General features: G+C 46.1%; 1 protein-coding gene across 8 annotated transcripts in view; it reads left to right on the forward strand.

The window, feature by feature from the left end:
- Positions 1 to 15,127, forward strand: part of FKBP15 (FKBP prolyl isomerase family member 15) — a 28,012-nt gene extending 12,885 nt beyond the window's left edge. For 4 of the 8 annotated variants that reach the window (XM_074891011.1, XM_074891012.1, XM_074891014.1 and 1 more), the window contains exons 15-30: positions 513 to 606; positions 1,429 to 1,538; positions 1,934 to 2,044; positions 2,699 to 2,793; positions 3,481 to 3,583; positions 5,415 to 5,447; positions 7,032 to 7,203; positions 7,708 to 7,844; positions 8,175 to 8,330; positions 9,003 to 9,155; positions 9,509 to 9,601; positions 10,033 to 10,143; positions 10,654 to 10,761; positions 10,966 to 11,735; positions 12,137 to 12,227; positions 13,277 to 15,127. In XM_074891011.1, coding sequence (XP_074747112.1) covers positions 513 to 606; positions 1,429 to 1,538; positions 1,934 to 2,044; positions 2,699 to 2,793; positions 3,481 to 3,583; positions 5,415 to 5,447; positions 7,032 to 7,203; positions 7,708 to 7,844; positions 8,175 to 8,330; positions 9,003 to 9,155; positions 9,509 to 9,601; positions 10,033 to 10,143; positions 10,654 to 10,761; positions 10,966 to 11,735; positions 12,137 to 12,227; positions 13,277 to 13,351 — 2,412 coding nt within the window. In that variant the 3' untranslated portion in view covers positions 13,352 to 15,127. Of the gene's footprint in view, positions 1 to 512; positions 607 to 1,428; positions 1,539 to 1,933; positions 2,045 to 2,698; positions 2,794 to 3,480; positions 3,584 to 5,414; positions 5,448 to 7,031; positions 7,204 to 7,707; positions 7,845 to 8,174; positions 8,331 to 9,002; positions 9,156 to 9,508; positions 9,602 to 10,032; positions 10,144 to 10,653; positions 10,762 to 10,965; positions 11,736 to 12,136; positions 12,228 to 13,276 lie in introns of those variants that run through there. The other 4 variants (XM_074891013.1, XM_074891017.1, XR_012631818.1 and 1 more) reach the window with 3 other exon arrangements.
- The last annotated feature ends 652 nt before the right edge of the window (positions 15,128 to 15,779 follow it).

Below are 15,779 nucleotides of genomic sequence, written 5' to 3' on the forward strand. Positions count from 1 at the left end.
GAGTTGTATTGTACTTTTTCTTTTTTTCCTTGCCTGAGAGAGTAAATTGGTATGAGTGGGGTACTTGTGGCATTAATGTGTTCTTCAGTCTGTTTAGCTCCTGATGAGCACTGAGCAGTAAAGTTGCAATCCAGTTGTGTTGCACTTTTTGAGCCCTTCCTAGGAATAGCTTTGTGTTCAAGTTAGCATAACTTCAGAGTGAGCTGTTCACATGCTGATCTTTGCCTCTCACAAACGCAGGGTAACGTGCCTTTGCTTGAACTTCAGTGAAGAAGGTAACGTACTAAGCTGTGGTAACTTGAACACATATCTAAGCCTTGAAAGAAGAGTGACTGTTATTTTCCCTTTACTGTGACTGTTGTGTAATTTGACTGCCCGCTCCTTAATTCTCTTTTTTTTCTTTCTAAATATCATCCCTGTTCTGGGGCTTAAAAAATGTGAAAACCACTTAAGTGTGAGGAGGGGGGGGAAATAAAAAAACATATTCTAATCTACTGAACTTGTTCTGCCAGGCATATCCAGGAATGGCATTTGCTTACCCCCAAACTGCTGCATCTGCTTCTCAACTCCAGCCTGTAGGACAGATGTATCCCACGCCTTACCAAGGTATGTTTAAAAAAGTACATGCTTTTCAAAAGGCTGCAATACCTGCAGTAAACTGTTTATTTTAGGTAGCAATGGTAGCATACATATTCATCCTGTCTGTAATGCCGTGCTGTTTCACAAATTCTTATTTTTTAATACCAAATAGGGGCAAGCATTTCCCAGTAAATACCCATCTTTTTCTTACCTTAAGGAACTTCATGCAGTGTGAAAGGGGATGGAATTTCTAGGTGTATTCCTAAGGCTCTGTATTACTAAAGGTATTTTGTAGCTGGTGCTTCCAGTTATAAATATAACTGTAATGTTAAACAGCTATTCTACCAGGCAGGAAAATAGTCTAGGTGTACATGTAGAGGCCTTTACTAAGTGAGAGGACACAGCCCAAAAAAAAAGGTGCAACCTAGGAGGGACTAAAGGCATTTAAAGAACCGCTTAGGTAATCCTTGTTGGTGAAGACTGGAGTATAGCTGAACCTTTCTTGGAGCACATTTTTTTCAGTTCAGAGCTTCAGAAGCCAGTCTCCATTCCTCTTGTTTGATTGTACCTCTTTGTGTACTAGTGTTCTGTGTGTCTGGGGGCTTCTGTCTTGTTGACCCAAGGGCTGTCACGTGGCTCAAGAATTTCCTGTAGTCATAAACCTGCCTATTCATGTTATTTGGAAAATACCTACATTATTAGTTTCCCAGATACCATGTCCCTTTTATTTCTGGGAAGAGAGTGGCTATTGTATCTAGCAGCCTTCAAACTGCTAAGCATTGCTTTTGATATGTTTGTATATAGGCGCTTTCCCCCTGTGACTATAGGTCTCTCTCATTTCCATTCAAGCACCTGGGGATGTTACTTCCTTTTTGATGACAGAAGCTCGGCAGCACAACACTGAAATCCGAATGGCCGTTAGCAAAGTAGTAGATAAAATGGATCATCTGGCTGCCAAGGTAATGTATGGCATAGGCAGGCTTGTTGATGAACCTACTGCTATTCGCTCTCCAAATGTAGTCTGAGGAGTTGGCTCTATTTAAATGCCTGCATTAAGTTTGTAAGTGATGGAAATTCCAGTATTATCAGACCTTGAAGTGGTAGCAATTCAGCTACTATGAACAAGCTGAGTCTAGACTTGTGGGGAGGTGCTGTCTCTTGCAGTCTTAAATATCACACGATGCATTGTGTTTGGGGAGACTGGCTGCCCTTCAGGAGATGTCACAGCTGATACAGTGGTGTATACCCTACAGCTGATCAGATGGAACAGTCAAATGGATCTTTGCAGATGTCTGACTCTTACCTACACCCATAAATTTATTTCATCTGGTTTAAGAATGGCTTATTCCTGCAGGTGGAGGAGTTGAAGAAACAAAACGCTGGTAACAGCTCACTACTGCCTGGTATCTCCTCTGTTACTATGGAAGCCTCCATGATCATGAGCAATATCCAACGCATAATCCAGGTGAGCCTGGCCAGCCTTATTGGGCTACTTCTGTAAGGAACTGGAGCCCACTGCGTGATTCCTCATGAGGATAGCTGTACTGGCTTGGCCCAAATACCCATCCACCCATGTGTTCTATTTTTGCATGGCCAAAACCAGCTGCCTAGGTAAGAGCATGAGATACACGATGATTTCCACCACTCTGCCCCTGAAAAAAGCCCTTCTCAACAGAATGTATTTTGGGTACTTTCCGAGCCAGAGTTGATACACTGGCCTTGGCAAAAGGTTCATGCTGGAGAAATTCAGCCTCTTCTTAAACCGTTATAGACTTAACCCATAGCATCCTGCAGAACGGAGTTTCACAGCTGAAGTACCCTGTTGCAAGAACTACTTCTGTTTTTCACTACTTAGTCTTATGCTTTGTAGTTTTTCTAGGCAGCAGCCTTACAATCTTGGGTTTTGTGGGTGAAAAAGTCAACCAGACCAATATTCTCTAGAACGTGGTTTGGCAACCACTGTGCCAGGATTGCTGCTGAAGGTAGCACGGTGCCTTCCTGTGATGTTACCACAGAAGATAAATTTTACCACTGTACTGTATCTGCACAAAACAAAGGTTTAGGTGCTGCTGCCAGGAAGTCCAAGTAAAGTGAATATTCATGCTGTGCTATGCTTTAGGAGAATGAGAGACTGAAGCAAGAGATATTTGAGAAGAGCAGTCGGATTGAGGAGCAGAATGAGAAGATCAGCGAGTTGATTGAGAGAAATCAGAGGTAAGGAGTGGGAAGTACAGCCTCTCTGCACTTACTAGGTTAGGCATAACTAGGCATGACACTTGGTTAGGCATAACTAGGAGGGGGGTTCTTTAGGGTAGAGATATGTTCTGATGGTTATAATTGGGGATTTTTATGGTATTAAAAGTGTGGGTGTTCACACACATATGCACACACCCCCACAGGGCACATCCCCATAACAGTGGTTTACAATAAACATGAATGTATAGAAGGGGAAAAAACCCTCATGCTATCTTCTTTGAGCATGCTTGCTCTGCTTCTGGGAGTTACTTTTGCTAGCTTTTTAGTAAGGTGGAAGAAATTCTAGGGGATGTGGTGTCCCTAGTTTCACTGTTGGGTGTGTGTTCCATTCCGTTTTGAGAAGGGGAATAACTTGTTTAAGGAAGTGGAAAAGATGAGTGGATATCAGGTTATCAAAACTCTTGACTATGTGATGGGAACATTAGATGTGTGGCAGAGAGGTAAAGCCCTTATCCAAGCTGATATAATCTCTGCTGTGCCAGGCACACCCATTCCACCCTTTTGAGATCAGGCTCCTTCTAGTGCAGAATTGTCATGACAAGCCCCAGAAGAAAACTGCTTTGAAATAGACCTTTTCTATCTGAGCCTTTTGCTCCAAGTCCATGTCTTTATGCAAACACTCATGCAGTCTTCCCCTGTTCACAGATACGTCGAACAAAGTAATTTGCTAATGGAGCAGAGGAACCATTCACTGCAAACAACAAATGAAAACACACAGGCAAGGGTGTTGCATGCAGAACAGGAGAAGGTAATGGTGACGATGAGCAGAGCCATAGACCTCTGGCTGCAGCCAGGAAAGGGGCTGGTTCTTGCACTAAAACATGCTGAAGCCTTGTTAGGCAAGGCTTAAGTCAGTTCTCTTACAAGACAACTGTAGTTCTGACCTTATGTTTTGAAAGCTTTTTTGAGAAAAAATTTGAATATCATTTTCATGGCTTTCATGACAAAAGCAGCACGGAGGGTATAAATGTGGATCTTTATGCTGTCATAGCTTTAATATTCCTATCTTACAGGAAAGTGTCTGATTTATTGTTAACTTTGTAGGTATAGAGCCAAGATGTTGGGGAATTGTGTATATCACAGGGCTTTGTTGGGTTCAAAATGTACTTATTTAGTTGCACTGACGGTTTCAGAAAAGTTTTATTCCTTCTGTTTAACTGATAAAGAGTGAATGTAGCTATAAGAAAAAAATATTTCCTACTAGAGTTTCTTCATTGCACTTTTGCACTTTTTTAATACTAATCAAAAGCTGTTTATTTCTGTTGTGCTTTTGTGAAAGGGGCTGCTGGGAAATAGCTTTCAAACCAGTTAAATGCACTTATGCATGGCTGCATATCCTGTAATGTCCACTTACGACAGCCTAGCCCAGGTAGGCTAGCTTTGAGATCTGTCTCATGGTGTCTTCTGTGCTTTCTCAAGCACTGGCTTCTTAAATTACACCAACTTCAGTCTTGCACCATGCTCCCCTGCTGGGTTTTGTATCTCTCCAATTCAAATGTGAGATGATAAATGCTTACTCTGCATGAGGACAATAACTCAGCACACCTAAAAATAACAGAAACTGCTGCTTTCCAAAGTGTGCTAGCAAGTATGCTAAACAATAGAGCAATATATGGCTGATAATTATATGCTGGTGTGAGCAGACAGTAAAGGAGGACTGTATTTTTCCACTGAGAGCCCAGGTCATGTACCTGTAATGCATAGGGAGTGTGAGAGATTATAACCAGGAATAAGTCAGATCAAAATAATAAATAAAATTCCCTTCTGTCAGTAAGCACAACATCCAGTTTGCATGATAAGTAACTTGGGGAGGAAGCATCTTTTGGAAGTGTAAGATATGATCTTCAGGAATCTTTTGAGCCTCATCTTCAACAGGACTCCACTTGATTCACAGTCACTGCCTAGGTGATAACACTATTACATGAACAGACTTCAGGCTAGACCAGAAAAGACTTGCACTGGGAGATGATTTCCCCTATTTTTGTGAGACTGTTGACTGTAAATATGAAGGCTGGTATTCCTTCCTCTTCCTTCTATCTAACCTTGCTCTGTGACTGCAATTGCCAAGATCACTATGGACAGACAGAATCAGGGAAGAGAATTTTAAGCTATTTTATCTATTCTTTACTTAAAAATAGGGATGCACAATTTATTTTATGATACAGGCCAGGCATCTGTACCCAGGATCACTGAGAAGAGCTATTAGGAGCTTGCTGCTTTTGGGTTTTAGATCTTCAACCCTGGCAGAGCCCATCACAGCTTTAGCTGAAGGCTTCATGTACTGTAAGGATAAGTAATACACCGCACTCTCCAGTGCAGTGAAACAGTAGGACCACTCCTACATCTGGGGTGTGTATGTACCTGTAAGGATGCCTTTTAGCTGCTTTCTTTTTAAGCCAGGCTTCACTACCTTTTTCTGTCTAAGCTTTTACAGTTCTATGAATAATTTAAAGGCTTCTCTGGCATGCCTTAGGCTCCTGTAATGAAGCATTTTGCTTTTCTGATGATGATTAATGCCTCTGCCTTTCAAGTTGTGTTCTTAACTCTTCCTGTTTCCTGTCACTGCTTTCTCTTCCTAGCACATGCTGCCAGTGGATCGGGGCTGGGACCAGGTGAGGCAGTGTGTCTGCTGACTGTGTAGGTGATAGATAATTGTGCCCTAGTGCCAGCCCAGCTTCCTCTTGAACTAGCTAGAAGCTGATTGGCATGAAAAGAATTGCCTCTTTAATTAGCACGGATCTTCAACTTGGAAAAGGGCTTTGTAACTGGCCCCCTCTTTCTTGGGGAGCACTTTGAAAGAGCTTTGTCACATTGCTGCTCGTTTCATCTCCCCCATGGGAGAAATAGGTCACGATCATATAATTGTCAGAGCAGATACAGATCACACAAGACTCTTGGTACCTGAAAGCTGGAGGCTGGAGCTGAGCTAGTTTAGATATGAAGCATTCGCTGCAGAAACTTAAGTTTAGTAACAGTTCCTGGCATAGGATTTCCTTTTGATTTTTCTTTATTTGCCATTAAAGACAAAGTCAAGTGTTAAAATAACCTTTAGATATGCCATGGGGCTTTGTGGTGTTTTTAGCATACTAGGAGTTAGTATCTTGAACTGCAATGAGACATTTATAGAAACATAAGAGGAAAGCAGATCTGGTTTTAGCCAGTCTCTGTTGAAATGCTGCCTCCTCTTTAAAATTAAGTGTACTATCCCAGCCAGTATCATCCTTGCTATAGTTGGAACAATTTTCCTCACAGCTCTTCTCTGCCAGAAGGTGGTGGTCCTAGTCTGAAGGGAAGTGCTTTACCTCCTCTTATGGGGATAAAGCAGAAAGAAACTCCAGTTCTCCTGAACTTATCAGTTACAAGAACATGAAAGCCTGTTGGGAATCTGAATGTGGGCGTAGATATCAAAGCTGTTTAGGTATTCCCTGCAGCAAGTGAGGTTTTCTGAGGGGTGTAGTTCTGTCTTTGCAGAGCATCCTCTGGATTTTGTTTCATGCAACAAGATTGGGAATGTGACTTTGTGTCTTTGTCTTGATGCCTTGAGCTGCTCCTAACATACTGTTTACAAGTTGTCTAACAAGCTGTATTAGTACCTGGTTCTACATGAGTCACTGATTTTGAGCAATGCTAAATCTAAACAGGTCAACAAATTACTGTGAGAACTATGCTCCAAAATGACAGCCTTGCCCGTGTGGGCACCTTGAGGTGGCTACGTGCTGTGTGCTCTGGAGGGAAGGTGCTCTTTTGGCTGAACAAGCCTGTGTTTTGTGTGGCTTTTCAGTGATTTGTAACCTTATTGGAGATAACTAGATGTTGGAGCCCAGGCTTTTACTTGAATAGATGTCGTCATAGCCTGAAAACTCTGAGCAGAGCCACCAGGCACTGGTACTAGTCTTAAAAACATGTTTAAGATTTTCAGGAAAACTCACCGAGTTGGACTAATGTGATGATGAGGTGGTTGGTGCAACTTTCTAGTCAGCCTGGACAGGTTACAGCCAAACAACTTAGAGTAACATGGCAAAAAAGTTACTGTTACCTCTTCAATTGGAGATGTCTGTGAGGTGCTGGACCCCAGCACTTCCCCGATAAGGTCTCCAGTACCTTATCAGTTCTTCCTGTGAGAACAGTTCTGGTGCCTCCTCGCACTCACACATTGGGTTTTTTGTCCCTTTTCCCTGCTCCGTTTTGTGGTACAGGCCAAAGTTGCAGAGGAGTTAGCAGCTGCCACAGCACAGGTTTCCCAGCTGCAGCTGGAGCTGACTGCCCACCAGAAGAAGGAGATGGACCTGAGGAAGCAGCTGTCTGCTGCCTTGCAGGAGGCAGAGCGACATGAGACACAGCTCAACAAACTGCATGCACAGTTAGAAGGTAAAGCTTCTTGTGCCTGTCCCATGAGAGCTCCTTCCTGTCGTTTTCCTCTTTTATAAGTCATAGGTTTTTCCTTTCCTCGGGGGTATCTATTCCTGCTTTCCCTAGGATCAGTCACGAGGGTATCGAAGAAGGATATTGATGCACTGAAATGACTGAAGGGTGTGTGCGTCCTTGTTGCCACTAAAAGGAAAGTGGGCCAAATCAATGAACAACATCATCCTGTCACAGCCTTTTGTAGAAGCAATCTCTTGGCATTACTGTCTAACATCTTGTAGAGGAACCAGAGATGTTCCAATGGTTGAAAAGTTAAGATAAAAGCTGAGATATAAGCACTGCCATTTCACAGAAGAAGCTCTTGATAAATTCTAGTTCTCACTGCAGGTTCAAGACATGGTTTTGGTCTCATTGTGCAAGAGACACTGTTCCTTCCCATCAGCTCCCAAATGCTCTAACCTAAAATATAAGTAGTGCTGAAACCCACAGTAAAGTGTATTTTTGCAGAGCTCCAGGAAGCCTCTGAGGACACTCAGACTAGATTCAAAGCTGAGAAGCAGAGCCGCAAACAGCTGGACATGAAGATTACAGCACTGGAAGAAGAGCTAACGGACCTAAAGGTGGAAAAGGAGACTCTTGAAAGGGTATGTCCAGTGCCAGCGTTAAAGAGACGTGCAGGCTTTCAGTTGTCTGCTGAAATTTAACCCAACGTTCTTGCTTGTAAACGTGCAAGTTGGGTAAATCTTGAGTCATCTGCAGGCAAGGTTCCCTGTGCTGGTGGATCCTTTGTGCTTATGTGATTGATTTATTTTTTTAATATCCTAGCCAGTAATGTGTTAACCTTCCTACCTCTAAAATAATCTCCACTTGATTTTAAAGTGATAAGATTCCCTGCTCAAAGAAACTTTCTGCACGAGGAAGAGAAGCTACTTTGGTGCAGCCTGGCTTATTCTAGGTCCTGTTCTGTATTGCAGAATCTTGCAGAGAGGAAGAAGAAATCCCTCTCAGAGAGAGCTCAAGCAGAGGAAGAGATGGAAGAAATACGCAGATCATATCAGCAGGAACTGGACAAGCTTCGACAGTTGCTGAAAAAGGCACGGACTTCGACTGACCAGGCCGCAGCAGAGCAGGTGAGGAGTCATGGGAGCTTCTCCAACAAGTAGCTGGAAGGCTTGTAGGGACCTACAGGTAGGAAATAGTTGTGAAAAGCGCTCAGGTAGTGGGCGAATGAAAACATTATCTGCTTGATTTTAGGGGTTACTTTTAACACAGGGTTCACTTTGTTGTCTTTCTAAAATATCCTGGTGTTTGTTGGCCCTGCTTCTGACTTTGGGATTGACACTGATGTCTCTCTAAGGAAGTGCATGATTTGAGTAGGCAGGAAGGCTGCCGGGTCCCAGCCGTTCTCTGACTCGAATCACAGGCCACTGGCGTGGCTGCAGAGTGTTGGTGCAGCATTGATGCAGGCTGGCACGCAGCATCACATTCAGGCTGGGTCAAACTGAGCAGAGGAGAGGCACCAAATTGAGTTCACAGTAGAGAGAAGAATACAGGACTGCTGATGAGTGAAAGGCTGCTTAGGAATATGCCAAGAGATCTGAAATGGAGCCAGGCCTGAGGGATTGTGGCTGGAATTGAACTCTGAGAGGTGTGGGCAGGAGCTGGTGACAGCAGCAGAGCTGCCATCTGCACGTAGGATTCCAGCCTAGGGCAGGAGATGTTGTCCAGCCCCGAGCTTTCAGCCACTTGTTGTGCAAATACAGATTGTGTGTGTTCCTAATGATCTCTTACGTGATGGGCAGCTATCACTGATCCAGGCAGAGCTGGAATCCCAGTGGGAAGCCAAATGTGAACGTACGCTGGCCTCAGCCAAGGAGCAGCATGTTAGACAGTACCAGGAGGTGTGTGAGCAGAGAGATTCCCTGCAGCAGCAGGTGTCCCAGCTGGAAGAGAAGGTAAAGGGCTGTTCTCTTTTGCTGAAATGTGGTGCCAAATAAGCAGTAACACTAACCAAGAGTTCTCTCCCACCTAATCGTGGCTTGACTTTTTAATTTCTTGACTGCTAAGGAATTTGGTCTTGTCCACGGGATGTGTCTGTACTTGCATCTGTTACGTTGGGTTGGTGGGCTACTGCAGTTCTGAATGAGGGAGAGCCAAGATGACACTGCTCTGGGACTAAAGCAACAGCAACGATCTCTTCTGCTTATCTCCACTGTTCTGAGTGACTGATTTTGAGCAGAAACTGTTTTTGAAATGGGTGACACTGAAAGGGGCTCTAAACTGATGGGCTCTAGTTCTTGTCTTGCAGCTTGCAGCTCTAAAATGCTCAAAAAAAGCTGAGGAGCAAAAATTGTCCGAGTTTCAGCAACGTTTGGAGCAACTAGAGCCTATCAAAGAGAAGGTAAAGGGAATAACACAGCAGCTAAATATGAACTGGAATGCAGTAATCACTAGCCTCAGGTTACTGATGTCCAGAATAACAACATTAGTTTCAGAATATGAGAGGGAAGGAATAACTTCACGTTGCTTCCAGCAAACCAGAACAGGTCCAGTGGTAAGACCCAGCCCTCATTTCACTGGGATCTCAGTAATGCTGTGCCTGGTTTTGGTGTTAATTGAACTTGAAGAGCTGATGACACAGTTCCGGACCTCCAAGGTTTTGGCTTGGTTGGATATCTTTATTTTGGTACTTTTAGCCAAGTCTTTTGCAACTCTCTGTCAAAGCTCTGTTTAAAGTGCACTCAGCCATTTACCTCTCACTAAAAAGCTGTTTCCAGGGGTTGGTTGGGGTGGTGTCTGAAGCTGTTCTAACAGTCGGTTTCCCTTTGGCAGTATTCGGCCTTGCAGTCTGATGTGGTGGTGCTGAAGGCTCGCTATGAAGAACGCATCCGAGACCTGGAGAGGGATCAGGATGGATCTTCACCTGCAGACTTCACAGAGGAAGTGAGCCTGACTATCCAATATTTCTCCTTACTAAACAAATCTATTTACCTTGAATTATTTCTTTGAGCAGAAACAAGAAGGAAAAACTTTTTATTTTCTCCACAAAAGACCTGTGTTTCTAGTAGCAGGGTCTATAGAGGAAAAAAGGATGTGATCTTCCTGCTGCCCACTTTGTTGCTTTTTTTTTTTTAGGTTAAAACTTAAGATTTGAGATTTAGATTTTTAAATTGAAAGAATAATAACTAAGTGTGTCTGCCTTGGGTTTGTGCAACCTGCCTCAGTTTTGGAGGGAGAGGTTTGGTGTGTGTATATATATATATAATGGTTCTGAATTAAGATGGTGTGATGTATTCTCCTTTGGTATGGGAATTTCTGATTTGAAAGTGGATTTTTTTGAAAACCACATGTTTGAATTTATTGTTCCTTCACCTGGAGAAGTATCTGACGTTGAGTCCACTGCTTCACATGTTAATGAATTGTATCTTTGTTTCCTGTCTTGCTCTTTTCCAGGTAAAGAAGATCATGAACAGTGTGTTTCAATCTCTTCGGGGTGAATTTGAGCTGGAAGAGACATACAGTGGCAGGACAGTTCTGGGTGTTGTCATGAACACTATTAAGGTACAGCCATGATGAGAGATACAAGGTGATCGGTGTGAGAGAATGAGTCTTGGGCTAAAACCACAATTTTATCTTGTGAGTCTGAAATAAACGAAGCAGAAATTTGTTGTGGGTGGCAAAGCAGCCCAGCAGTAGAAGATGATACAGGGGTCTGTGATAGTTTCTTTGGGGTATAACCTACATTCTCTCTACTCAATTTTTTAGACCGTAACACTGCAGCTACTCAACAGGCAGCAGGAGAAACCAGATCATGACAGTAAAAAGGAGGACTCTGGAACAGGAGTGGCAAGACAGGAGGGATCACGTGGAGCAACGACTGATCACGAAGAGCCCATGCAGCATAGCCTAGCGCAGAGTGTTGCGTTCCCAGCTGATCCTGGGGAAGCAACCACAGGCTCCACGGTGTCTGACCAGGACAGCGAGTCTGGTCCTCTGTCTGCCAGACCCAGAACTCCTGAGGAGGAGCAGGTGACACAGAGCAGTGGGGTGTCAGAAGAGGAGAAGGTCCAGGGGGAGCATCTCTCTTCCACAGCTGAATCCTGCCTGGATCCTGATAAGGGGCCTGTACTTGCAGGACAGCCTGTTCCTGAGGTGGATGAGGACTCTGTCCCAGCTGAGCAAAGGCAGGAGAGCAGTCCCACCAGGAAAGCTGAGCCTGAATGCAGTCCCTCCAGGGTATCTTTGCAGGCAGAAGTTGCAGAACCTTCTGTTGTAGAAGCCAAGCCAGGAGAAGTGGATGTGGCAGTGCTTCCAGAAAAGCCAGCTGCAGAGCAGAGGGCAGAGGAGCCTGTGGGGGGTTTAGAGCCCCCTCCTTTAAATGGCGAGGGAGGGAACTGCACAGACCTGTCAGATGGAGCTGGCTCCCAGAAGGGACCTGCCTCAGGATCCAGCACAGCAGAGCCAAGCGTAGCTGTCATCAGAGAAACCTCAGGAGAGCCCGAACTGGGCTCCAGCCCCAGGCGAAAGGATTCCAGGTAAGGTGTGACTGCTGGGATAGCCACAGTCCCACTTCCTGCTGCTCAGCTCAGCCCACACGCAGGGCTGGAGCGCTGGGTCTGTCACGGTGCCAGCACTGGGTGACACGAGCCAGCTGCTGGCAGAGGCCAGGCTGTCGGGGCGAGCAGTTGCAGAACGGGCTCATCAGTGGGTGCAGAGAGTGGTGCCACCAACTCCCAGCCGAGCACAGAGGGGAGCGTGCGGTTCTCTAGGATCTGATATTGGTGGCTGTCGGGTCCTGATACCGCTCTGCACTGGTGAATAGTACGTGCCTTAAAAATTTACCTCAGCAACAAAACTTTTCCATCATTTTTTAATATAACTTGTAAAACCAAGATCCCATCATCTGCAAGCGAGCCGTTAATTCTTTATCTTCTAGCCTCTTTGAAGATGACAACTTCTTTGAAACAGCATCTCATAAACCACTGAAGCCTCGCGTTCCCTCTGAAGAGGATGATGAGGAGGAAGTGGTACGTGTTTGTATCTTTCCTCTCCTACTAAACTGGTTCAGGCCTTAACCTGTAGCTTGTCTGTGAGATCCTTCCCATGGCAGTGGGGGACTGGCTGGCTCCTGCTAGCTGAGCTTGGGGCTTCCTGTGTGTTCTCTGTATAAATCATGAGTATCTGGGTTTGTTTATTGTTGAGCTTGGAGGTGTTTGGTTTAACCCCAGCTGGCAACAAAGCCCCACCCAGCCACTTGCTCACACACACCACCCCCACCCGCCCCCGGGTGGGATGGAGGGAGAGAATGGGAAGAGTAAAACTGAGAAAACTCGTGGGTTGAGATAAAAACAGTTTAATAGGTAAAGCAAAACAAGGGATTCGTTCCCCACTTTCCCTGGGCAGGCAGGGGCTCAGCCGTCCCCAGGACAGCAGGGCTCTGTCATGCATAATGGTGACTTGAGAAACCATCACTCCAAACATCCCCCCTTCCCTCCCCTTCCCCCAGCTCGATGTGCTGGGCACAATGTGATACGGTCTGGGACATCCCTGGGGCAGTTGGGGTCAGCTGTCCTGGCTGTGTCCCCACCCAACTTCTTGTGCACCCCCACCCCCCTCGCTGTGGGGTGAGGAGTAGAAAAGGCCTTGGCTTTGTGTGAGGACTGCTCAGCAGGAGCTAAAACACCCTGTGTTACCAACATGATTCTCATCCTCAATCCAAACCACAGCACTGCACCAGCCACTAGGAGGAAAATGAGCTGATATCCCAGCTGAAAGCCAGACAGAGAGGTTGTCTGGGCTGAGATGGTGCTGACACTCCTGCTGCCGTGCAGTTACTGAGACTTGCCAGGTTAACTGAAGGGGTTTAGTGTCTTGCCCCTCTCCTGTCCCTTTTAGCCTCTGAGCATCTCTCCTGGAATATTAAACCATCATGGGAGAAATACAAAAACTTCAGTAATGAGGCTTCTTGGTATCATCTCCTTAAAGCTGGCGGAGATTTCAGAGCTGGAACTGTGCAGCAGTTACTGAATACTGGGGAGCTTTTAAGACTGACATTTCCCTCTGGTTTGACTTCCAGAGCATGAAGGGGCGTCCCCCTCCAGCTCCGCTCTTTGGCGATGATGATGATGATGATCTGGACTGGCTGGGATGAAGAGCTGCCTGGTGAGCCTGTGAGCCCTCTCCTCTGGGCATGGCCTCTTCCTGGGCACTTTGCACTTAACGAGCTGCATCTGTGGGACAGTTGTGAACAACCAGGGACTTCCCAGGCCCTCGTACTGCAGGCTGACGGGGCCTGGGAGCAGGAGGCTCTTGTTGCACCCAGACTCATCGCTCTGACCTGACAAACACGCGCAGAGGTTGGGATGAGTTGAAGGAACCAACCAGTCTTACTGCACGTTTGTATTGCTGTCCTACTTCTGTGAACCGTTGATTCATTAACCCGAAACTTTATGCAAATATAAACTTTGTAAAGTGCTTCAGAAGATCAAGTCTGGCAGGACCCTGCAGTAGGTAACTACTTTTTAAAAAAACAAACTAAAATCTCATCTTCTTGCCCAGTGAAGATCTCCTTGGAGTATTTCTCTTAGTCCCCAGGGTGGCTCCTAGGGACTCTACACCATCTCAGAGCAATGTGCAGTGGGAGATCTGGCCGAGAGACCCCGGGCAGGTGTTTCCTGCGAGCCCCCGGCTCTGCGGAGGCCGCGTGGGGAAGCCCCGGGGCTGGGGCTGTTGGGGTGGGCACAGCAGAGCCGTGGGGCACATGTGGTGCTCACTGGCCCATGGCCAGCTGGGCAGGGACACCCTGTGGCGCCACGGATAGTCCGGGCTCTGTTAGACCGTGCTCTGAGCACAGATGTAGCATCTAGTCACTGCTCTTGTAAGAAGCCAAATCCTCAGCTGTGTGTTATGGAGAAACCTCACAAAAGTTACTCATTGTGCAGCCAGCTTGTCTCCTCTCTGCTTGCATTCGGAGGTCAGAGGGGTTTTGGTTTTTTGCTGGGTTGTTCCGCTGGCAGTGAAAGCAGCAGTACAGATGTGTAACGTGCTGCTCCTCTCGAGAAAGAGTTACTGCAGGCAGCCAAGCCCATCTCCTGTGCCTTCTTCTCTGCTGCTGTTTAAAGCGTGAGGATTGTAGCAGAAGTTAAAACTTCATGATGGTGGGACATAAGCTCACCTGGGCTCTGCTGGGCAGCCGGCGGGTTGGGGTGTAACTTTCCAGTCTAAGTGGGCCAAGAGGGAAAAGCAGTGAGGGCAGACAGGTGGGCAAACACAGTGGATTTCTCACAGCACTTTTACTTCTCCACTCATTGGCACTAACGCAGCTTAAAACTAGGAGCAGGTCTTTGTGTCTTTAAAACAAATAAACCCCCTTTCACTTAATAAACTGGAAGCTCTTAAAATAATTCTACTACAATTTACTTTTTACAACTGCCTCTTATCTCTGAACTGAATTTGACCCATGTCCTAAATGTGGTTTGTTTTTTTTTTTTTTTTTTTTTTTTTTTGCGGAGGGGAGGGAAAAACACAAAGCGCTGGGCATTCCTGTTCTGGAGTGTAGCAGCGTGGTGACTTGCCAAATGCAGCTGAAATTGTGGAGGAGACTAAAGCCTGTGAAATAGCCAACCTGCTGCCCTGCCCACGCTTGTCTCGCAGGGTAAACTTAGCTGGGGTTTCCCGGGGAGCCACTGCAGGAGTCAGAGCTCTGAAGAATTGACAGTATGTGACACATGGATTTTTGGGGGGTTCGTTCCTTGTGCTGGTCTGGGTGTGGGTACCCTGACGTGGCCTCTGGACCCCGTCTGTGGCAGTGTCCTAGTGCAGGTCCTTGCTAGTACTAACAAATTCCACTTCTTGTTTCCCATTACAGATTAGACACCCTGAGGGATTTACATTTCACTTCTTGAAAAATAAAGTGCAATTGAACCTATCTTTTTTGGTTGCATGGGGTTTACTTTAGTCTGGCTTCATCTATCTATAGGCACTTGAAAACTGACTTAGCTCTGACTCAAATCAGGAATAAGTTGGTCTAGAAACTCTTCTGGGACTGTTCTTGCTGTTACACCCCTCTCCTGAGAAAGGAGAGAAGGTCCCTTTGTGCTGTGACTGCAGCTCCTCAGGCTCTCACGTTGCGGTGTGTTGGGGGGAGAAGCTGAAGTACAAATGATAATCGTGATGGGGGCAGGAGTCCCTTGCCTGGTTCTCCATCAGGCTTTAGGGGAGAGACCCCGGGCAGCTCGCCGGGGTTTGCAGCAGCCTGCTCTCTGCTGAGCTGGCTCCGGGAGGCAGGAGGGGTCTGCACTGGGCGTGGATTGGGGTGCAAGAGTGGAGATTTGAAACCTGTCCCTCTAAACACAGGTACAGCAGGTACCACAGCCCATTCTGCGTGGCGGCCTCTCCCTAGATGTAGGCCTGGAGCCCACAGGCTCCTTCTGGCTCAGGACCTAAAATAAACCATATTTACCTTGAGTGCAAGAGGGGTGGATGGGGGAAAGCTCTGGGTTTCCTGTGGGGACAGCAGGCTTTGGGAGGGATGGATGGGCCCAGTCTTGAATCACAGAATGCCAGAATCATCCAGGTTG

This window comes from Strix uralensis, chromosome 21, assembly GCF_047716275.1.
Source record: "Strix uralensis isolate ZFMK-TIS-50842 chromosome 21, bStrUra1, whole genome shotgun sequence".
In the NCBI taxonomy this organism is placed as follows: Eukaryota; Metazoa; Chordata; class Aves; order Strigiformes; family Strigidae; genus Strix; species Strix uralensis.